General features: G+C 39.5%; 1 protein-coding gene across 2 annotated transcripts in view; it reads right to left on the bottom strand.

Moving 5' to 3' along the window:
- SHROOM2 (shroom family member 2) overlaps nt 1–20,005 on the bottom strand; it is a 117,940-nt gene that overhangs the window by 58,218 nt on the left and 39,717 nt on the right. For both annotated transcript variants that reach the window (XM_058799913.1, XM_058799914.1), the window contains exon 2: nt 11,968–12,119. In XM_058799913.1, the coding sequence (XP_058655896.1) occupies nt 11,968–12,119 (152 nt within the window). The remainder of the gene's footprint in view (nt 1–11,967; nt 12,120–20,005) is intronic.

Genomic DNA, 20,005 nt, shown 5'->3' with positions numbered 1-20,005 from the left:
GGATCACAGTGCTTATGTGACATACAGGATCCAAAGATGAGTGAAGATGGGTGATCAGACAAATGCCACACACAAGAGTTCAGCCTACAAAAGAGAAACTTTTTAGTCAGGGGCCAAGATCCCTCTCATTCAAAGTCTTATCTCAAGTGTAAACCTGCCTCTCTAAGAGGGTACAACTAAGTAAACAACCTGGAATCATTACTTCAGTGCTGTTGGGTTACAGCATACAAGAAAAAAGGAGCCTACACCCAACATCACACCCTGGGTATTAATACAGACATGCTTATAAAGTTATGACACTGGATGCACAATCCCAATAGTATCAAGTCTATGCAGTAGCAAACAACTGCTCAATAGTAACTGTTCTTGAAAGAGCAAACTGTATGTCCCTAGTTCAAAGGAAACCCCTGCCCACCACAATCTGAGCTCCTAGGCTTTGCCTCTTTGCTGAAAATTAAAACAGCAGCTAAAAAATTTGTATTAAAAACCAGAATAGGTCAAGGGTTAACCCCCCATCTTCTCCCTTCCCATCCCCAGAATGAGAAAACACAGAATCAGGGTGAAAAGTTTTCAAGTTTTCACCAGGAACACACATATCAGTTTCACTTGAGAAGTCTCCCAAATCAATTTTCATTCCTTTTAATAGCCAAAGTTGTAGGAAGTAACTTGCTCATCAGCAAGAGCAGCACCACAGGAAGAGCAGCATCTGCAATCAAGCCAATTAATGAAGGTGCCCATCCCTGTCTCTCCTCCACCTGACTGGCTGCCAAGGCAGATTTCATTTCCCCCCAAGCCTCCCCTATTTGCCCACCATGCAAAGGCATATGGCTTTTCACCAAAAATATACCAAAAAAAGAGGTTAAAAACATGAATGCTCAATATGACTGTCCCTTTGAGATCTTCTGGGAAACTCGCTTGGGACACTTTTGCCTAGACTGATCTTCCTGTATTATTAAAATATATATTACTACATTTAATTTAGGAACTTGCAAAACCACCACAGTATGCTTATCCAACACAGACTGTTGTGTCCTAAGCAAAAATTTCTAAATAATATACATATTTTTGAAATCCCTTAAGTCGTTTAAATGAAAGTAGCAGCCACAAGAGAGCGCTACCAGCAAAGGATTCAGTCACAGAGAGAAATCAGGCTTTAAGCTATTCAGTGTAATAAAAAAATAAAGACTGGTGGTTACGCAGTCTTATTTGCACATCTAAAAAGTGACCTCAGACGTTTAATTGCTATAGCTGTGATCTTCAGAAGTCAGAAAATATTCTGGATGTCTCTATTTTTGAAGGTGCAATTTGAGATAGAGCATTGACTCTCTTTGTTTCAAAGGGAGATTAGTCAGCAGTTTCTGGATTTTTCACACCTTTAAAATGATCCACTCCAACACCTGAAATTAAACAGCTTTTCTAGTATTACCAGTTTTTTTCCTGAATGTTTGCAGCTAAAACTCAATGCAATGAGTTAAAACAACAAAACTGAGGCCTTGTTGTTGTTTATGATCTCTGTGTACTGAGTATCTGAATACCCTGTACTCCCTTCTTACTTATCTTTTCAAGAAAAGTGCCAACAAATTATAACAACAAAGTCAACTTATTTTCCTGGAAGCAGCAAATGGAACTGCAGCACTTTTGTCCATGCAAAACAGGAGGAGTTCCTGTTTTTGCAATTTCAGCTTCTAGTATCTTATCATAAAAGGAAATGACTTCCAAAAAGTATCCCCAAAAAAGAAGTGACCTAGAACTTAAAAACAATAAAATAAAAATATAAACACATGCTAAACTTACAGACTTCTAGGGGGAAGGGGAGGCTCTAAAAGAGAAAGCCGTAATGAAAGCAACCTATTAATATTCAGGTATTCATACAATGGCAAATTGAACAAGTATTTTGACAGAAAAGTTATATTGACAGAATTCTGTTATATGGGTATCTGTAGAAACCCCTATAATTTCAGCCAAGCAGCATCTTCTACCTTAAATCCCCATTCTCACATGGCAAAATTCACACAAATGTCTACACAATCACCTTGTGCCTTGCTGTCAACCATGGCAAGACCTACAGGGCCTGTGGCACTGCCTTGTTTTCTCCTCCATGTATCAGGTAACCAGCTGGTCTGACCTCCCAGCCGACAGTCATCCTGCACTTGAAAAATGGAGCAAACAGCAACACCACTACAGCCAACAGAGAGCCTCTTTTAATGCTGGAAGGAGTATGACTTTGTCACAGCACAGCTCCTTTCCTATCCCATGCTCTTAATTGCATTTTACATAGAAAGAAACTAAGAGACCTACAAAACGCTCTGCTTCTGTCTGTGAAAATAAATAAATGCAAATCAATTATCAACCCTAGTGCCCTTAAAGACTTCAGTCATTAACTTGAAGAAATCAGGATTTCATCATCACAGTTTGCTCAGGTTTTCCTTGTTCCTCAGCCCAACTGTACAGGCTTAAGCAGGATGGAACAGTAATTTCATTTATAAATAAGATAGGCACTGTCAACAAAGAGGTATTAATTTGTATGAGGTATAACACCATAAATCTTCCTGCCTTCTGAATTCACAATAGACTACCACGAAAAGCTCTCATATTCTGGAACTGTTTTTCCCTGCTCTGCCTTGGGTAACTAGAGATACACATGTGGATGTCTGAGATAAAAGTATTGCTCTTGGGATTTATGGCATATTATATAAGCTACATAAATATTTTTCCCTCATCCTTATTTTTTGCACATTCTACTACCTTTTGATGGCTAGATAGCATTAAACTCCTGATGTCACTTTCTTACCTCAGTTTTTACCATAATTTATCAGAATTCCTCAGAAGGATAACAGAACATTTATAATGAGTATTTATCATTGGAAAACATCTAAAGAGCTTCACACATTGAATAAATTGGTTCTGGCAGGATTTATTTTCAAGTATCTTAGAAATTATCATGCCACGTTAAGTGCTAAAGAAATCAACCTTTAAGGTAAATATAAAATAAGCGTTATTTGAATATGAAGAAATACGCAGCCTCTGACAGGACAATGCTAACAGCAGCAGCAGGAGTCCAAACAAGGGGTTTTGGGCTGAGGTGAAGGAGCCGGAAGCAGAGCAGCCTTCAGACACATTCCCTCCTGCCAGGATGGGCAGAGTGAATGCCAGAGCAGCCCAGGGCTGCCTGTGCCAGCCTGAAATGCTGCCTTCAGCAAGAAGGAACTTGCCACATCCTTGGGGCACACAGCCACAGAAGCCCTGGTGCTGCTGTGGCCAGAAACAACAGGTGTGTTTTGCCTCCCAGCCACTCACCACAATAAGCTTACCCTTCAATAGCCATCCCAAAGGACTTGAGGTTCCTCAGAAACCACATTCCAAACACTGGTCTTTCTACACAGGTGTGGTGTTTTCCCACACTGATTTCAGCTGTAATTTACCTCACCACGTCCAAGGTGACCCAAAAACAGGAATGGGGAAAGGGAATTCCTCTTCCCAGGGCATTTCAGGAGACAGCCCAGCCCTACTTTGTCTCCATCTTGGTTAAAACACTTCAGCCACATGATGCAAATTACAGAGCCTCTACAAAGAACTGTGCCACAAGCTGGCAGGGTTCAGGTTTTACCTGAGAAAGCAATTTTGCTCTGACATGACCTATGCCAGACCAGTTACCATCCCCCAGAGTGATTTCTTCCCCATCACATGCCAGCCCTGGTTCAGCTGCCCATCTGCTGCCAAGGCTGCTCCATGAGCCAGATTAAAGAACTGACTCTGGTTGTGATTACAACCCATCAGAAATTTCCCCAAACTATGGCTTTTGTCATTCTGTCCTTCCTCCGCACTCGATGTGAAGCTGGCCTAAAAGCACAAGGGCTGTATAACTCAGCAGTGTGGCAGCTGTGACTCTGTGCCAGACTTTGCTTTGCCAGGTGATCCAGTATTATGCAGATTCAGTAGAATCAACCATAAAATATCCTGAGTTTCTTGTGCAGGAGATAAGATGTAAATTTCTTCAGTTATTCAGTAACTAAATCAGCAACACTATTGCATTCCTGCCCTTCTTTCAAGTGGTCACATTTCTGAAGTTAAGGGTTGGATTCAGAAATTATTTTAAAACTTCTTTATAATCTTCTCAAATTGAAAGGTGTTACATGTAGTTACTTGTGCAAGTAGAGCATAAAATCTCTACACTCAATATGGGAGATACTTGATGCTGAAACATGTAAGAAGTGCCAAGTGCCAACTTGTCAATCATTTAATCCTCAGGATGGGAAATATGTAACCTAAAATAAAATTTCCACAAGGAGAAAACTGCAACACCCTGAAATAGGAGTATTATTCCTTCTCTCTTGAAATTGGACATGTATATCTCCACATCCTTAACTAGTGTTAAAAAACCCAAGACTCTAAGGTGCTTAAGAGCAGCCCCAAACAATTAATTATTTCAGAACATATAGAACATACACAGAAGCATGCCTTCAACATGCAAAGATCATCTCTGACATAAAAAGATTATTCATTTGGTGTTTAATAGATGTGTTTATAATTCTGTTTTTCAGTCAGGAGTCTGAAGATATCTACAGTATTATAGAACACAGAGTTATCTGTGTGGGCATGCAAAAGTATTATGTGAAATGAGTAAATCTTCAGATCCCCAAAGTTTAGAAGGCTATCTTGTTCTCTTCTCTCTCATGCAAGGGCCTACATATTAGAGTTTCCAGCACCTACAATGAAGTTCACAAGTGGAAGGCAGTTTTCAGAATAACTCCAATGTACCACCTTGTAAAAGCTACGGTTAGATCCCATAAGCACTTCTTTACTTTTTTTATTTTCAGTCATGTGAGTGCTCTTACTAAGTTGGATGAGACTACTCATGCTCAAAATTAACCATTCTGACAAGTACATGCATGATTGAAGGGAAAAAACCCACTACTAAAATGCAGTCATGACTCACCAGTTGTTACTGTTTGATGGATATCCCATTCCACAAAAAAGCTATGTTGCCCAATTTTGGTAATTACTTAAAATACCAAATAGCACTGCCACAAGTAACCTTTTGAATAAGCATTTATTACAGTTATTACAATTCAAATTACAGAATATTCCTTTTACCTACAAGGAAACGTCTGTGCCCTTCCTAGTAGCCCAAACATTGTCCTAACAGAGTTGCCTTGGTAAAATATTGTGACATCTGTTGTCATTTTGGCTTTTTGTTATTTAAGCTTTACAGGGCAGATTTTTTTAGATTTGCCAAGAAATAAATTATGGAAGTTGTCCCAAAACAAAAACATGTCAGTCATGACATAAGTATTTGAGAGAAGCCTGACAGCTGTATAAGACAAACATCCAAAATCACAGGACAACAACTTGCTCTTTGAAACCAGGGACAATACACCAACAACTGGAGAACTAAAGCTTACAATCACCTCAAGCATCCATCACTGTGTCATTAATAGCATTAATCAAATCATATTAATGCAACCAAGAAGCAAGTGAGGTGGGCAGAAAATTAGGAAATAAAAGTGCTTTTTAGATGTACAACCCCACCAAAGAGGCAGTTGGCATGGGAGACATCCCGGGTAGTATTGCTAGGGTTACAGCAAAGGGAATGTGGATTCACACTGTTAATGCGTTGGGTTAAGCGACTGTGATGCAACCAGGACAAATGGTGCTCATCAGGGCTTTTCTAAGGTATAATTTGCTGAAAATATAAGATGGAAGTGTGTGTTCCTTCTTTTGTCATGTCCATTCCCCTTCCATCAGTAGTGCAGGATCACAGAGTTGAAGGATGAGGAGCACAGTGGAGGCCCAGCCAGCCTTGCGCTTGCCCATGTTGAAGCTGGAAAGCAAACCTGAGCAGGAGGGGACCTCCATATGGGCTGGTCTGCTCTGTGTGCCCCAACTGAGCATGTGTGTACAGGGTGGTTTATTTGGCAGATGCTCCATTAAACATTCCTGCAGAGAAAGATCCTGCTGGGATTACTGACACTCCTTAAAGCACAGGACATCCACCCCAAGGTCCTCCTGAGCTGGGCCTGGAGGTGCTGTGCAGTTTGCCTGATGCACCATGTTTGTGCCTATCTGGTTCCTGCCACCCCATTGTGAGCCATGGCACCTCCCTGGCAGCAGCAAAGGAGACAAAGAGGTACCCTAGCCTGGTCATGCCGTGTCACAAATCCTGAAACATGTGGCTTACTCCCCTCTCCATCACCAGGCCTGGCTGGGAGCAGTGCATGTGTCCATACCTGACACACATTTACACCTGCCCATCCTGCTGAGAGCAAAAGAGGGGGCCACAGGAATGTACTAACTCACCTCTCAAATGAATTTGCAAAGTGGGAGTTAAAAAGTGCCCAGCCCTTCCACCAACTGTAGTCCCACAGAAATGTTCATGCCTTGAACTTGAAAGTTGTGTGTGTCTGTTACAAATACCCACTCCCAAATATCTGCAGTGGCACATCCTGCTACACAGCTGTCAGTTCAATAAACACGGGTGACAAGGGGCTATCACACCTGTCCACTTGTACATGTATGTGGATACAGCCCTGGAAAGCCCTATTACAGTTTCCCAATTTTACATTTCCAAAGTTTGGTTGAAAATACAGGAATTAGAAAAAAAAATTTAAAAAAACCAAAACAAACCATTCTTGGTCAGTGAAGGCCAAAGTCAATATTTAAAAAGGAGGAATTATGGCTACTGGGCAACAAGAGAGAAACCACTGCTATTTGTTTTGCCCTAACATACCCCAGTTCCAGAAGAAATGAAATCTAATTGAAAGACAAATTAGATTTCACTTGTAATCAACAGTGGTTCTCCACAAGTGCATTTGGTTTATTGAGCAATGCTCAACTATAACCACAGACAAAATAATATACTAAATGTTTAAAAGTAGCTTAGTATACATCTAATTTTGCAGATTGTTTCCTATACCATTTTGGTACCTATGAAAATAGAAGTATCAAGGCCAAACACAGGTAAGAGACAGAATTCACAGTCCTTCATCTCTATCTCGTAATTGTACAGAAAAAAAAAATCCCTTTCCCCCAGAAAAGTTAGTGGTGGTGTTCAGCAGGTTTCTGCTCAAACTGTGACAAGTTTCGGTGATCTCCCAACTGAATGTTGTAAATGACTGTCAAGACTTTTATTCACAGATTTCTGCCCAGGTCTCAGGTGTTTGAAACAGCACTGTACAATCTTGGAGCCCTCAAGACATTCATTAAAAATTCCTTCTTCTGTGCTTTAATTAAGAGTTGACTGTCTTCATGAAGTGCCATGCAAATTCAAGTAACTCTAGCTTTCCACGTCTAGGTGTTTATAGCACAAGTATCTTCAAAGTCACTTCCCTTGTTAGGATTTTGCACAGTAATGTCAGCATTCATACCACCCTTCCAATGACAAGTGTGTTTGCTTCCACTCTTTCCCTCTCCTTTAACAAGGGACTTCCTCAGCATTGCAAAGAGACCTTGCACTTCAACAACATGAAGGCACAACACCAAAATGCTACAGAAAAGAAAAAAACCCAACGAGTCCTCATATGTACACAATGTGGCCAAAGTACAGAACTTTAGAACTACAAAGCTGGCCAAGTTAAACGAATTCCAGCTTCTCATCACTAGCAGGCCCTGTGGAAAAGAGGCTGCTCCTTCTCTCGCCCACCCACTTCGACTGCTGCTAACAGAGGACGCAAGCAGCCAAGAGGACAACCCATGTAACTTCTTAGGGTGACTCCCAGAAGTGGAAATCTCACCCTGCCTTTAATAAATAACACATGAAAGCCTCACCTCTATGTGCCAATTTTTAACAGTTTAATGTGTCTCATGAATGCATAGTGAAAAATCTGTAATATATGCTTATGTCCAGTAACTTGTCCACAGCTGCAGCAAAAAAATGAAGATGGTAGGTAATGAAAGGAATTTAAGTTAGAAATATATGCAAAATAATCAAAGTACACAGAATATGGCAATCACCTCAACATCAACATTCAGTATCGACACTCAGAGCAATTTCATTTGTATGCAGATATGCACACCATTTCTAAACAAAATAAATTCTCGTGTAATTCCTGTAAGAAATGTCCTAAACACAGTCTGCTTACCATTTTCCTAGGAAAGGAAATTACTCAGTATTACATTGAAGAACTAGCACACAATTAAGATGTATTGTTTCTACAAATCCACTTGAGAAAATAACATGAAGCCTCCTGAGTCCTATTTTAATCAGGACTGAAAGTACACTGCACTTGTTCTACCATCAATATATGTAAGCCACATAATTGCCATGTTTGTTGTTGAGCCAGTTGCACAGTCCTGATTTGGTTTAGACCACAACTATGCAATGCTTCCTGAAAATACAGCCAAGTATATATGCTGATAGCAAACACACTTATGGTATGTGGGACTGCAGACAGTTTTATTAAAAACCAGTGTTATGTTCCCTGTGTGGGTTAAGAATCATATTCTTTAAAAATAACAAGCAAATACAATTTTTTGGAAGCCAGCTACCACTGCAGAAAATCAAAGACCTTTAAGAAATCCTTGTCACAGACACAAAGTAATTGTTGTGAATGAAACACATTACTCTCACTAAAAGATTTTCCCTTGGTCTTTTCTGTAGGTACATTAGACTTCTAAACAGACAATAGCATGTCCTACTGTTTCCTACACACAGTTAGATCAACATAGGATCAGGCTGTAGCTCTACTGCTTTGAGAAGAAATTTTCCATGGACACACTTCTCAGCAGTGGCAAATAATGTCAGTATAATTATAGTATATATCAATTATACTGACATATATTATAATTATACTGACATTATAGCAAGGGAAGTTCTCTACTTTCCACAAGTATTTTGTTAAGAAGTAATTTTTCCATAACATAATAGATTTTTAGAAGTCTGCTCTTCACTTCTAGATCAGTATACAAATAGGTAAGACAAACAAGGAAAAATGTTTTCCACATAAAATCTAGATCTTGGTTATGTACATTAACGCTCAGAGATAGGAAAAACAACATGATTAAAACAAAGATTCTCTTAAGCTTCAGGATTGAGTTGAACTTCAAACCTTCTGTCTATTCTGTGCTGCAGATTATCACACTGACACCACAGAGAATAAAATGTTAAACCAATGCTACAGAGAGCCACCACAGTGCTAGACAAAGGACACAGGGCAAGCAGACAAAAGATGGTAAAATGACTTGCAGATCAATACCTCATCTTCTATTTCTACAATGAACGGAAATTGTAGGACTGTTCCCAGTCTCCCCAGGGAACAGTAAGCATGGATCTAAAAATGTAACAGTAAGTGTGATCTAAAAATGCTACAACAGCCATTTGAAGATTGCTGCAATTGATTAAAATGCAGGCTACCTCTGAAAAGTGATGGTCCTTCCCAGCTGAAAACCTACTTACTCAAGTAATTTTGTAGTCAGATCAGTTCCCTGATCCAATTCAATCCAGACCTGCAGGAGTGCTCACACAAAGACTAAACAACTGGTTTGCTTAAACACACAACTGTTTAAAATACTCATAAAAATTCAGCTTAACATTTAGGGCAAACAAAACAAAAGTAATACTGTTGTTCAAACCATAACTTCTGAAAGAAAGCATGCAACAAGACCTTTACAAAAACCTGCATCATTTCAACTGCCAACAGGAAAAGTTATTTCAGCACAGGGACAGTAGTGCATGAGAACAAGTTGGCCAAGAACAAAATGAGACTGGAAGTTAAAAGGTTTCTGACCATCAAAAGGACTGATGTCCTAGGGCAACTTTCCAAGAGCAAGAGCAAAGTTAAAAAAACAAGACAAAAGCCCCAGCTAGTTTCATTCAGTAAGTTTTATGAAAATTTATCTAATATTATGCAGGCATGTCAATGACCCAAAGGCTATTGCCTCGTTTGGAAGCTATGGAAGCTCTTAATGAATTTCAGACAATAATGTTTTCTCTAACAAAGCCACTGCTGCAGCCTCTTGGCTAGACCAGTTAGCTTGTTTTTGACCACTGCACACATGCTAAGGAAGGAAAATGGGAGGGATGATAAAGGACTGATGAAAATCCATCAGTTTTGCACTGAAGTGCTCAGGGGCATGTACACCAGTGGGGCTCTGCTGCCTGCAGAGAACGGCCACAAACCCCCAGCACTTGATTAGCTGTTACAAAAATCACATGCATGAAGTGAATCATAGGATCATCAATGCTGAAAGAGACCTTTAAAAGATCCAGTCCAACTGTTCACGCAGCACTACCGTGGTAACCCCTAAAGCACTAAAATAACACTCAGCACCAGATCCACCACTCCAACAACAGAGAGTGACTCCACCACCTCCCTGGGCAACCCATTCCAATGCCTAACGACCCTATTGGTGAAAAGTTTTTTTCTACTATCTAATGTGATTTTCCCATCTTAAGGCCATTTCCTCTTGTCCTCTCACTGCAGTCACAGTAGAAGAAACTGGCCCCCACATCACTGCAACCTACTTTCAGATGGTAGTAGAGAGCCATGTGGTATGAGTAACAAGAATGACACAGCTGTGCCTCTCATGAGGCACCAAACCTGCTGCCATTTTCAAAGATAGACCAGAATTCAGATTCTAAGCAAATTACTGTCATAAAATTGAAAAGCACCAAGAGAGGGAATCTTTCTACTCGGCCTGAAGCTTTTCTTGGTAATTAAGTCTTGCTGTCTTGGCAGATTCTTCAGTGTCTATAAAACTTCTCAACCCTGAAGTTCTCCCTTTCTCTGACAGGAACAACTATGTAACCTCTGCCAACAAGTGCTTTCACTGGAATAGCCAGCATAAGTTGGAACTGCTGAACATCAACACGATTTATGGTAGTTGTGAATGTATTTTATTTTGCATTTATTAGCCCCAATGCTACAAAAATTTGGTGAGAGCCTCTGGAAGTAGCTATTGTTGAAGATATACACTATCAGCTGTGAAAGAGCTCCTGGTTCCCATAATTCCTTCTATCAAAATACCTTCTAAAACCAAAGGTGAAAAGCACACTTTTGTACCTCTCTTACCTATCAGTGCTATTTCACAAAAGACTGTCCGTGTTTGAGACAACCTCAGTCATTTATGGACTGGATCATCATACCTGTCAAGCTCAAGTTCAAGGTCTTGGCATTTTCTGTGTTGCATCAAAATTAATTTTGGATTCTAACAAATTCTCACACAAAAGACTGGCTGGTATAATTTGATAAAACTAATTAACTAGAAAGTTCTGATACACCAGAGTAGGAAATTACTAACAAAGATCATATTGTTCAGATTCCCTGGGTGGAATTTTTTTCAGCAATTACAAGATTTAGCTACTTTAACATTGGTTCACTTCTGTCAAAAATATTTTATGAAAATTATTTTTAATTCAAGCTAGCAAAAGTTGTGTGAATTTAAAGTCACAAGTCAAAATGTCAAAAAGTTTTCATACCAAAAATGTGTTCTGTTTTGATAAACCACTTCACTTTTCCCCTTCACTAATAACCAACTGAAAGTACCCTTTATGCAAACCACTTATGAAATGCTTGAGACCTCAAATACTTTCAGAGTAGGTAAGTGCTTTTCCAAAAGTTTCCCATGTAACCCACTCCTCACAGCACAACTGGCCGGTGTGGCAGATGCACTAGGGAGTATTGCACAGTATGAGGGTGTGACTTTGCACAGCAAAGGCAGGGAAGCAGGGCTGACAGCCTTTGGGCACTGCGCCTCAGGAGGACAGAGGCAGTGTCCTGACTCATCACATCACATCACATCACAGCACTCACAGAATATACTGCTTTGGGTTTTGCCCCGATCAATAGGCTGCCTCTCTCCACACTGGATCCATAAAGAGTCTGTGTTTAAGGACGAGTTGAACACCACATAATATGCACATTAATAACACTGAATGAAAGTCATTAACTTGCCAAATCTTGGCAAATTTAGTTGCTCAGTGGCTTATAGGCTGAAACACATTTGGTGTTCCAGCCAAGGACACAAGCTTACCTTTTCACAACGAGCTTCAGTGTCTTGTGTGAGCCTTTCACCAGACAGATTGCTTCTTGTCGGAAGCCAGACAGGCCCACGTCATTGATGCCAACAATTTCATCCCCAGCCAGTAACTTGTCCACAGCTGCAGCTTTGCTTCCATCTTCTACCTGGGGGGGCAAAAAAAAAAAAGTGCGTAAGAAATAGCATCATTATATAGGTTGCATAAGACCACCTTTAAAATAAACTAATGAGCTTTCAATACTGGCTTCAACAAAAATTAATACACTAATTAAGTGCTTAACATAATTAGGAAGGCACATTAAATATCACTATAAAGAAATAGTAATTATACAGAGACAATTAGAATACAAAATAAATAAAAGAGAGGAAATCTGAGAAAGCTAGAAAGCTTGAGGGAAATTTGGGAATATAAGAAAGAACTTCTTTGCTGTGCATGCACTGGAACAGGTTGCCCAGAGAGGTTGTGGAGTCTGCCTTCCCTAGAGATTTCAAGAACTGTCTGGATGCAAATCTGTGCTCTGGGATGACCCTGGTGGAGCAGGGAGGATGGACCAGATGATCCACTGTGGGCCCTTGCAACTTGTTTCATTCCATGATTCTGTGAAAAGCATCGGTCATCTTGACCTCTGTTCAATACAGAATGGGTAATCATACTTGCAAATAGAGCTTTGGGCAGGCATCTAAAAATCTGCTTCTCTAGAGAAGGCAGCCAATAATATAAACCATTTTGTCAATAACATTAACACACAGCCAACTCCAAAGACCTGGCATGGAATAAAATTCCAAAATATTGCTTCTTAACAGGCTGGTCTAGAAAATGAAGTTATTTTCATCTGGAACATAACATTTAGGAAAATACCTGAAAATTTACCATCCATACAGCTAATTAACAGCTCTGGCTTAAACACACAGCGATACTAAGGGAATTTCACTCAAAGATTATTTTGCTGCCACAGGCAATTCTTGAATGCATTAAATTATTATACAACTGTTATAACATGTGGCAAAAACACAAGATAAATTAAAGATTCAGGATTTTGTAATTCCCACCCCTACAAAGCTAAAACCCCACATTAAAAGTTACCCATTTTCAAAATTTAAAACAAATCTCACAAGCTTGATGAGACAGATTAACAAGTACCAAGAGTTTGAACTGATTTCAAACTATGACTACAAGGATATTATGCGGTTATGCAAGGAGAAAATTAGAAGGCTCAAAACTCAGCTAGAACTTAATTGTATACTGCTGTAAAAGACAATAAAATATTTTCATAAATACATAAGAAAGCAATGGAGGGCTAAAGAAAATCTTTATCCTTCATTGGATGTGTGGGGGCCATCCCTCTAAAAGATGGGGCAGTTCAGTACATGGTTTAGTGGTGGACTGGGCAGAACTAGGTTAACAGCTGGATTCTATGATCCCAAAGCTCTTTTCCAAATGAAACAAGTCTATGATTCTGAGCATAGCTGTAGCTATTGAACACTTTGCAATTCAATCCTTTGGCTTTTTAGTTTCTTCCAATCTCCTTTGCTGTCAACACAGCCTCTGGCTTCTGAATTGCTCAGCTTCATGATCTATGTATTTAATTTTATTGCTCCCTCATTTGCTCATAATCCATATCCCACATCTTCCTACACATTTGACACTTGATCTTCAAAGACTTCCATTTATGTCTTCATTATGTTTTACATTGACTACAGTATCTCTGAGTCCCACATTATTAAATGCCAGCAAATTTACAAAGAGCAACTTCTTGTAATCACCCCAACTGCAGACAGCTTCACAAAGAACTGCCATCTTCTGAGGCACCCAAGTCAATCAGCAATGAGGTAAATCCAGAGGAAAGTAACTTCATGAATTCTGAAGCTCACAGTACAGGTTTTAGAAAGAGTCCAGCAACAAAAATATAAGTTAAATGAGCTAATAAAAAAAGCAATATCTCTTGATGAAAGTACTTTAGGATGATCTCATAGAGCGTTCAATCTCATTGCAGGCACATAAAAGCTCTTTTCATGTAAGTTCATTATAGATGTTCTTAAAAATCTTCAGGGCTGTAAACCTAAGCCAAAAAGAATACTATGAAAAATGCTTAGTCTTATATCCCATTCTAAAACACTCATTATTAATAGTAATCAAGAAACTTTATTTACAGAACCTCTTATCTTAAAAAAAAAAAACAGATAATTAAAGACAGAGCAAGTTTCCCATCCCCATTCATCTAGTTTTCAAGTTATGACCTGTCCTCTGTCCTGCTCACATATCTTCTGAGCATCAAGAATTTACCAGAATACCAAATTATGACTGCAAATCTTCATTTAGGTTGGAATCGAGGGAGTAGCAGTGGAAATTGCTTAGATGTAAGTAAAGATTTCAGTTCAGAGATGTCAAGCGTAGAGCATCTGCCATGTAAGGGACACTGAAATCAGGCTGAGCAGAACAAGAGAACATGCATCCTGGGGCACATATCTGAAGCCCAAGTATTTTAGAAAAGTGGCACAAAAAAACATTAAGGAAAGTCAGAGCTAAATGACTAGAATTGCTGGAGGAAGGTCAAGGCAGGGGGTGGGTGTTGGGATAGGACACACAGGGCAGGGGCAGAGAGGGAAAGTATCTTGGGAGACACTTTAAATTCCAAGTGTAGATGACAAACCATTGAAACCATTTCAGCCCTTATGCCCCAAGCAAGGCACCCAAACATAATGACAAGGCTGAGAAGCCCCAGTGCTGCAAAACAATCTTTGTCTTTAGAAAAAAAAATAAATGGGGAGAGGGGGCAAAAATCGGTCTCCTAGGATTTGAAGGAATGTTCATTGTTCTCAGTAAGCATGTTTGTTTTTTCTTCAGGCTGGCAATGCACTGACAGCAGGGAGTATTCAGTTACCCCCTCTGAGTTTTAATTTCATCAGGGGAACTACACATTCCACACAAAGCAAGCTTTCCAAGGAGACTCTGGCTGTCCAAAACAACATTAATTTTAAAAAATCCTCAAAAAGCATTTAAAAAATCAAAACCTAAACACAAAGCTGAAGCCATCCTCATGAAAACTTCAAGTGGCTTTAAGATCTTGTCTTCAGATCACCTACAGGTAGTGAGAATAAAAACTACACATCCATTCACAGCAGAAGTCTTTTCAAGCTGAATAAATCTGAACATAAACCTTTCATACTCAGATCCCCACATAGCTGTACAGATATGATTCTACTTGACAATACACTTTAAAGTGGAAATGGGAAAGTCAGACAGGAAAAATACAGTTTCTTCTGTTACACGAGAAGTCCTTCCTTTAGTCATAACAACTAAAAACATTAAGCTTTGCACACACATAAAGAAACATAGCCAAAAATATTCACAAGGAAAAGGCCTCTTCAAATACACTGCTTTATTAACCTGCCTTCTTTGTGCCAAACTGGACAATACCATTCCAGTTTCTACTTCAGGTTTTTTCTATTAGTTTTAACACTTATTGTCTTTATTTATTCACCCATTGAATAACTTTTTATCTCATCAGGCCTTAACTCGAAGAGTAAATACCAATCAAACTACATAAACATTTTAGAACTAGCAAAGTAATTCAAAAATGTCATTGCTTGTCACACCTCAAGCACAAATGTATTTCACTCACTATCTTCAGAGTCAGCTGTGCTATGCTGTGTTTGGGATTTAAGCCCAAATTTTAAGACTGAAGCCTGTATTACTTATCTACCTAGCATCAATTTTTTTAGGATTTCAGGTATCCAGAAAAGCTAGGTCAATAGCTGGAAATTAAGCCTTGAAAATGCAGAGGGAGGTTTTAAGATGTCTTTCAAGAACAGTCAGGAAGAAGAGATCTGCCTCAGTCACTATCAGCTGGCAAATCCAACTGGATGCAACCTAGCAGGAACTGAACTCCCATAAGCACACACATGTTTGCATTTTTCTAGCAATAGCAGGAAACAAAAGACATAGAAGAAAAACAATCAACACCTTATTTTCTTAGAAAGAACAGGCATAAGTGTTCAACAAACACATCTAGTTACTCAGCTTATCTTGAATGAGCAAGGGTTCTAGAAATGCCCTCAAACCATGCTTTTGTTATGTACTAAAAAGTCATACCCTCACACTGTGCTAAATTAACAAGTGTAAACATGTTGACTTCCCATCCTTAGCAGTGATGTTGGTATGCTACCAAAGAAAGTGTTCCCAAAAGGAGATGAAAAGGATGTTTGTTGACCAAAAGCATCTGCTTAGACAGTCTCCATCTCTCACCCTGCTGTCCCTGATGACCTCCCTACAGCCAAGAGCAAAAGCAAACTTTGGGATCTGTGCACCAGGAAGGATTGTGAGTGCAGACTTTGCCATCATAACAGCATCTACATTAATTGTCACATTTCCCAAAATTTATTTTTGCTTATATCACATCCACAAAACCGGAAGAAACACTGATTCAAAACATATATATGAGGATTTAAAAAAAATGTCGAAAAAACAATTTACACATGTAAATCTAGTATGGGAAATTTTTCTTGTAAAAAGAAGACAGCACCTTGAAACATGGAGAAAATGTCTAACAGCTAGATGCACAAACATATTCAAAGGATACTTACAAGCCTGTATTCCCCCTGTTGGTAATAAACAGAAAGGGAAAAATAATGGCTTATCTTTCTAGCTTTGAATTGCTGCAGTGTTGATGGGGAGCACAAATTCTAGCATGTGATCCCTTCACTTCTGTGTTTATCATGTCCAATGCTTTACTTAAAATACCCACATTCCTCTATAGGCACCTGTATAAACAAGCAGGAGACAGGTTGAGGAAATGCTGTGTCATATGAGAGATTTAGTTTTGTTTACAAAGCCAACAGTTTCTTGTCCACACTGTCTTTGGACAGGGTGGGAGACGGGATGGAAACCCAAACCCACAGACAAACACAGGAAAAAACAGCACCACTTATCAGCATTCTGCTATCAGCTGTGATAAACTATTTTATCATAATTCATTTCTTGTACAGCCAAGAAATCTTTCCCTGGTTGTTTGTATTATGAGTATCTAATACAGTTTTTCCATAAACCTAACAATCTTTGTAGAAGATCTTCAGAACAAATAAAATGTGGAAAGTGTCAATTATTTTGATTTGCAAGGAGTTAAACAAAGGAGAAAAAACTCTACAGTTTAAGCCTGGTATTTGTGTAACTTTAAGGAATGAAGAGAAAAATAACAGACCAGACCTAACTCCAGCTATACATTCTACAAATGCATTCTTGAGTGCCAAAGGCTGCATTCACCAGCAACACTTGTGGCTCAGAATGAGGCAGGATAAAAGAGGGGTGAAAACTCCAGCAGGACCCAATGGTCCAAAGACCATGGGGGTGTGTATATGTAAGGCATCACACACTGGCAGGCATACACTAGAAGCTGAGCAAGGCTAATGCATTTGACTTTACATTCCTATACATCCTTCCACTCTATATGGACTTTGACAGAGACTGCTGGAAGGACACCTGGAAGGGAAGAAACTCCAGCCCCATTTTACAGATGGGCTCAGAAGCATATATGGAAACAAGGCCCAAAACAATGCAGCATGGCTGCAACAAAGCAAAGAATTCCACACAAACCTTTACATCAATGGAGGGTACCTGTAACCCTGAACCACCTCTTCCCACACACTGCAGGTTAAATAATCAGCATTAACTACTCAATATGAACTTTAAACACCACCATGTAAAAAAAAAAAAAACAACAACTTAGTGATGAGCTACCAACTTGCAAACTCTGTGCCTATGCAATACTACACAATATTATTAACCTGGCAATTGCTGCACTTCAATAAGAGAGGTAGGTGTCTGCTGCATTTGTGATACTGTAACTTAGCACAGAAGCCAGAACTTCCCCTTTGCCTGGTATCATAAATTCACACCCCACAGCCATTGTCCATATGTGCTCCTCCTGAGATTATCTTTAAACATTACAGCAAACATTATTAAAGTCCAGGAATGCTTAGTCCAGGACAATGTATTTCCCTAACAACAATTTCTTTCTTCCCTAGACCCAAGGGAAACAGTTTATGGTCACTGTCACAAAACCACTGAACAGGCAGAGAAATCCCCCTGGCCCAGCTGCTCTTTCCAAGTGTCCCGCATTGTGCTGCACAGATCCTGAGCTGGCAAAAGCCCTCCCTTCTGTCAAAAAGTGATTCTTAAAAATCAAAATGAAAACATTTTTTTAAAGGGTAGAGTTGAGTAACAGGACACAGTATATCACAGCCTTTTCTAATTGCTTGTTATTTAGTGTATTTAAATATTTGCATATTTACCCAGTAATCTTTTCCTTCCTCTGTTGCTTTTTGCTTGAAAAAAGCGCATATTTTGAAAGGTGGTACAGTTCTTTAAGTATTTATTCAGTTTTCACAACAGTGTCCATGCCACTGTTTTGACAAAGGGCTGCTGTCACCTTCACTAGAACAGGCCATTTTTGTGGGGGATTTATTACAGCTGTAAAAACTGACTCCAGGCTGAAATGTAACTTCAGAGTTCCTCATGACAGAAATGTTTAAGAAGTATGGTAATACATCCACCATTTCCCTTTTTAACAATTCATACACACACTGATTAACATTTTGGTTCAACCTACATTCAAAACAATACCTACCATAAGCATGTGAGAAAATATTTCCAACTGCAAATCATCAGTTACTATTTCTAAAGAGGTTACTGTTATTATTATTACTGTTATTATTATTACTGTTTCTTTAAATCACGGGGCTGTTATGGACTAAAGACCAATTAAAGAACTTGAAGTTAAGAATTTAATGAAACTTTCCCCCAAGAAGCTAATGATAATTTCCAGACGAAAAGTATCAGGAAGAGAAACTTCACATAGATTTATAGGTTTTAAAACACTGAACAACAGCTGTTTATTTTAAAGGGTTTTTTTCAAAGTGATTCCATTGTTTCAGCAACAGAAGTTGGAAACTTTTCATCACTGGTGAACAATTCTACTAGAAATAAATTAATAATAATTTAAAAAAACACAACAAAAACCCAGAAACCCTTGATGTTTGAAAAGCATAGAGCTGATGTATGAAAAAAAAAAAAAGTGGGGCTGCTGAGTGTGAAGTACATGGCTGGTCTTTTGCCAGGAGTACCTAAGCTTTACTAGTTACATTTTACAGCTTCTAAATAATATTTGCACATATGCCAGAGCAGCATGCCTGCATAAATTGCACGACTACAAAGCATCTAAATACAAACTGTAGTCTTTGGAAATCTTTCTATGCAAGACCCTCAGGGAAGCTTCCCCGCTCTCACAGTCCCTTACAACCTAAACTGGCACCCAGGCCAGAGCAAAGCCAAAGCAGACCCAGCTTACCTGGAGTAAGAATAAGGCCAAGACAGGAGTGGAAAAGTCTGAAGTGAGTGAAGGTTCCGGAAGCAGGAGTGATGGCAGATTCCTGTTTGTAGTCTTGATCCTGAAACTAAACAACTCCAGAGCTGTCCCTCCCTCACACCAAAGGAACAGTTACAAAGCATAGCTTAAATTCTGGGGTTTTTTTCGTACCACATCACTGTACAAAGCTTCCTCAAAACTGTGGGATCTCAGCACCTCAGGACTGAGGTGCAGAGGGACCGAGACCACCCTTGGGGGGCTCGGGAGTCCTGGAATGTTGCCAGAAGTGTCTGGTGGCTGGACTTTGATCCTACACGGGAGACGACACCTGTATGAGGACTGGGAGGATTTCACTGGGGTAAATGGTGAAGGGATAAGTTAATTAGAGTGTAAGACACAGGGTTTAGGATTTCTGTACAGGGGGGTCTAAAGAAGTAAGATGGAGAAATTGGGGCGTGTCCTGTTCTTCTTCTTCTTCTTGGCCTCCATCTTCTGTGGTGATGTTGGCACTTTGGGATTGGTTATTACTAAAAGTGCACTGGTTAATAAGGGTAAAAGGTATTGGGGAAAATTGATAAATATTGTATACGTAATTTTGAGTATAAAGATAGGTGACCGCCCCGGGGGCTCTCAGTGTGCTCATGGCTGGCTGCTGTGCAGACCTCTGTGGG

This window comes from Ammospiza caudacuta, chromosome 2, assembly GCF_027887145.1.
Source record: "Ammospiza caudacuta isolate bAmmCau1 chromosome 2, bAmmCau1.pri, whole genome shotgun sequence".
Taxonomy (NCBI): Eukaryota; Metazoa; Chordata; class Aves; order Passeriformes; family Passerellidae; genus Ammospiza; species Ammospiza caudacuta.
This window is presented reverse-complemented; position numbering and strand designations above follow the sequence as displayed.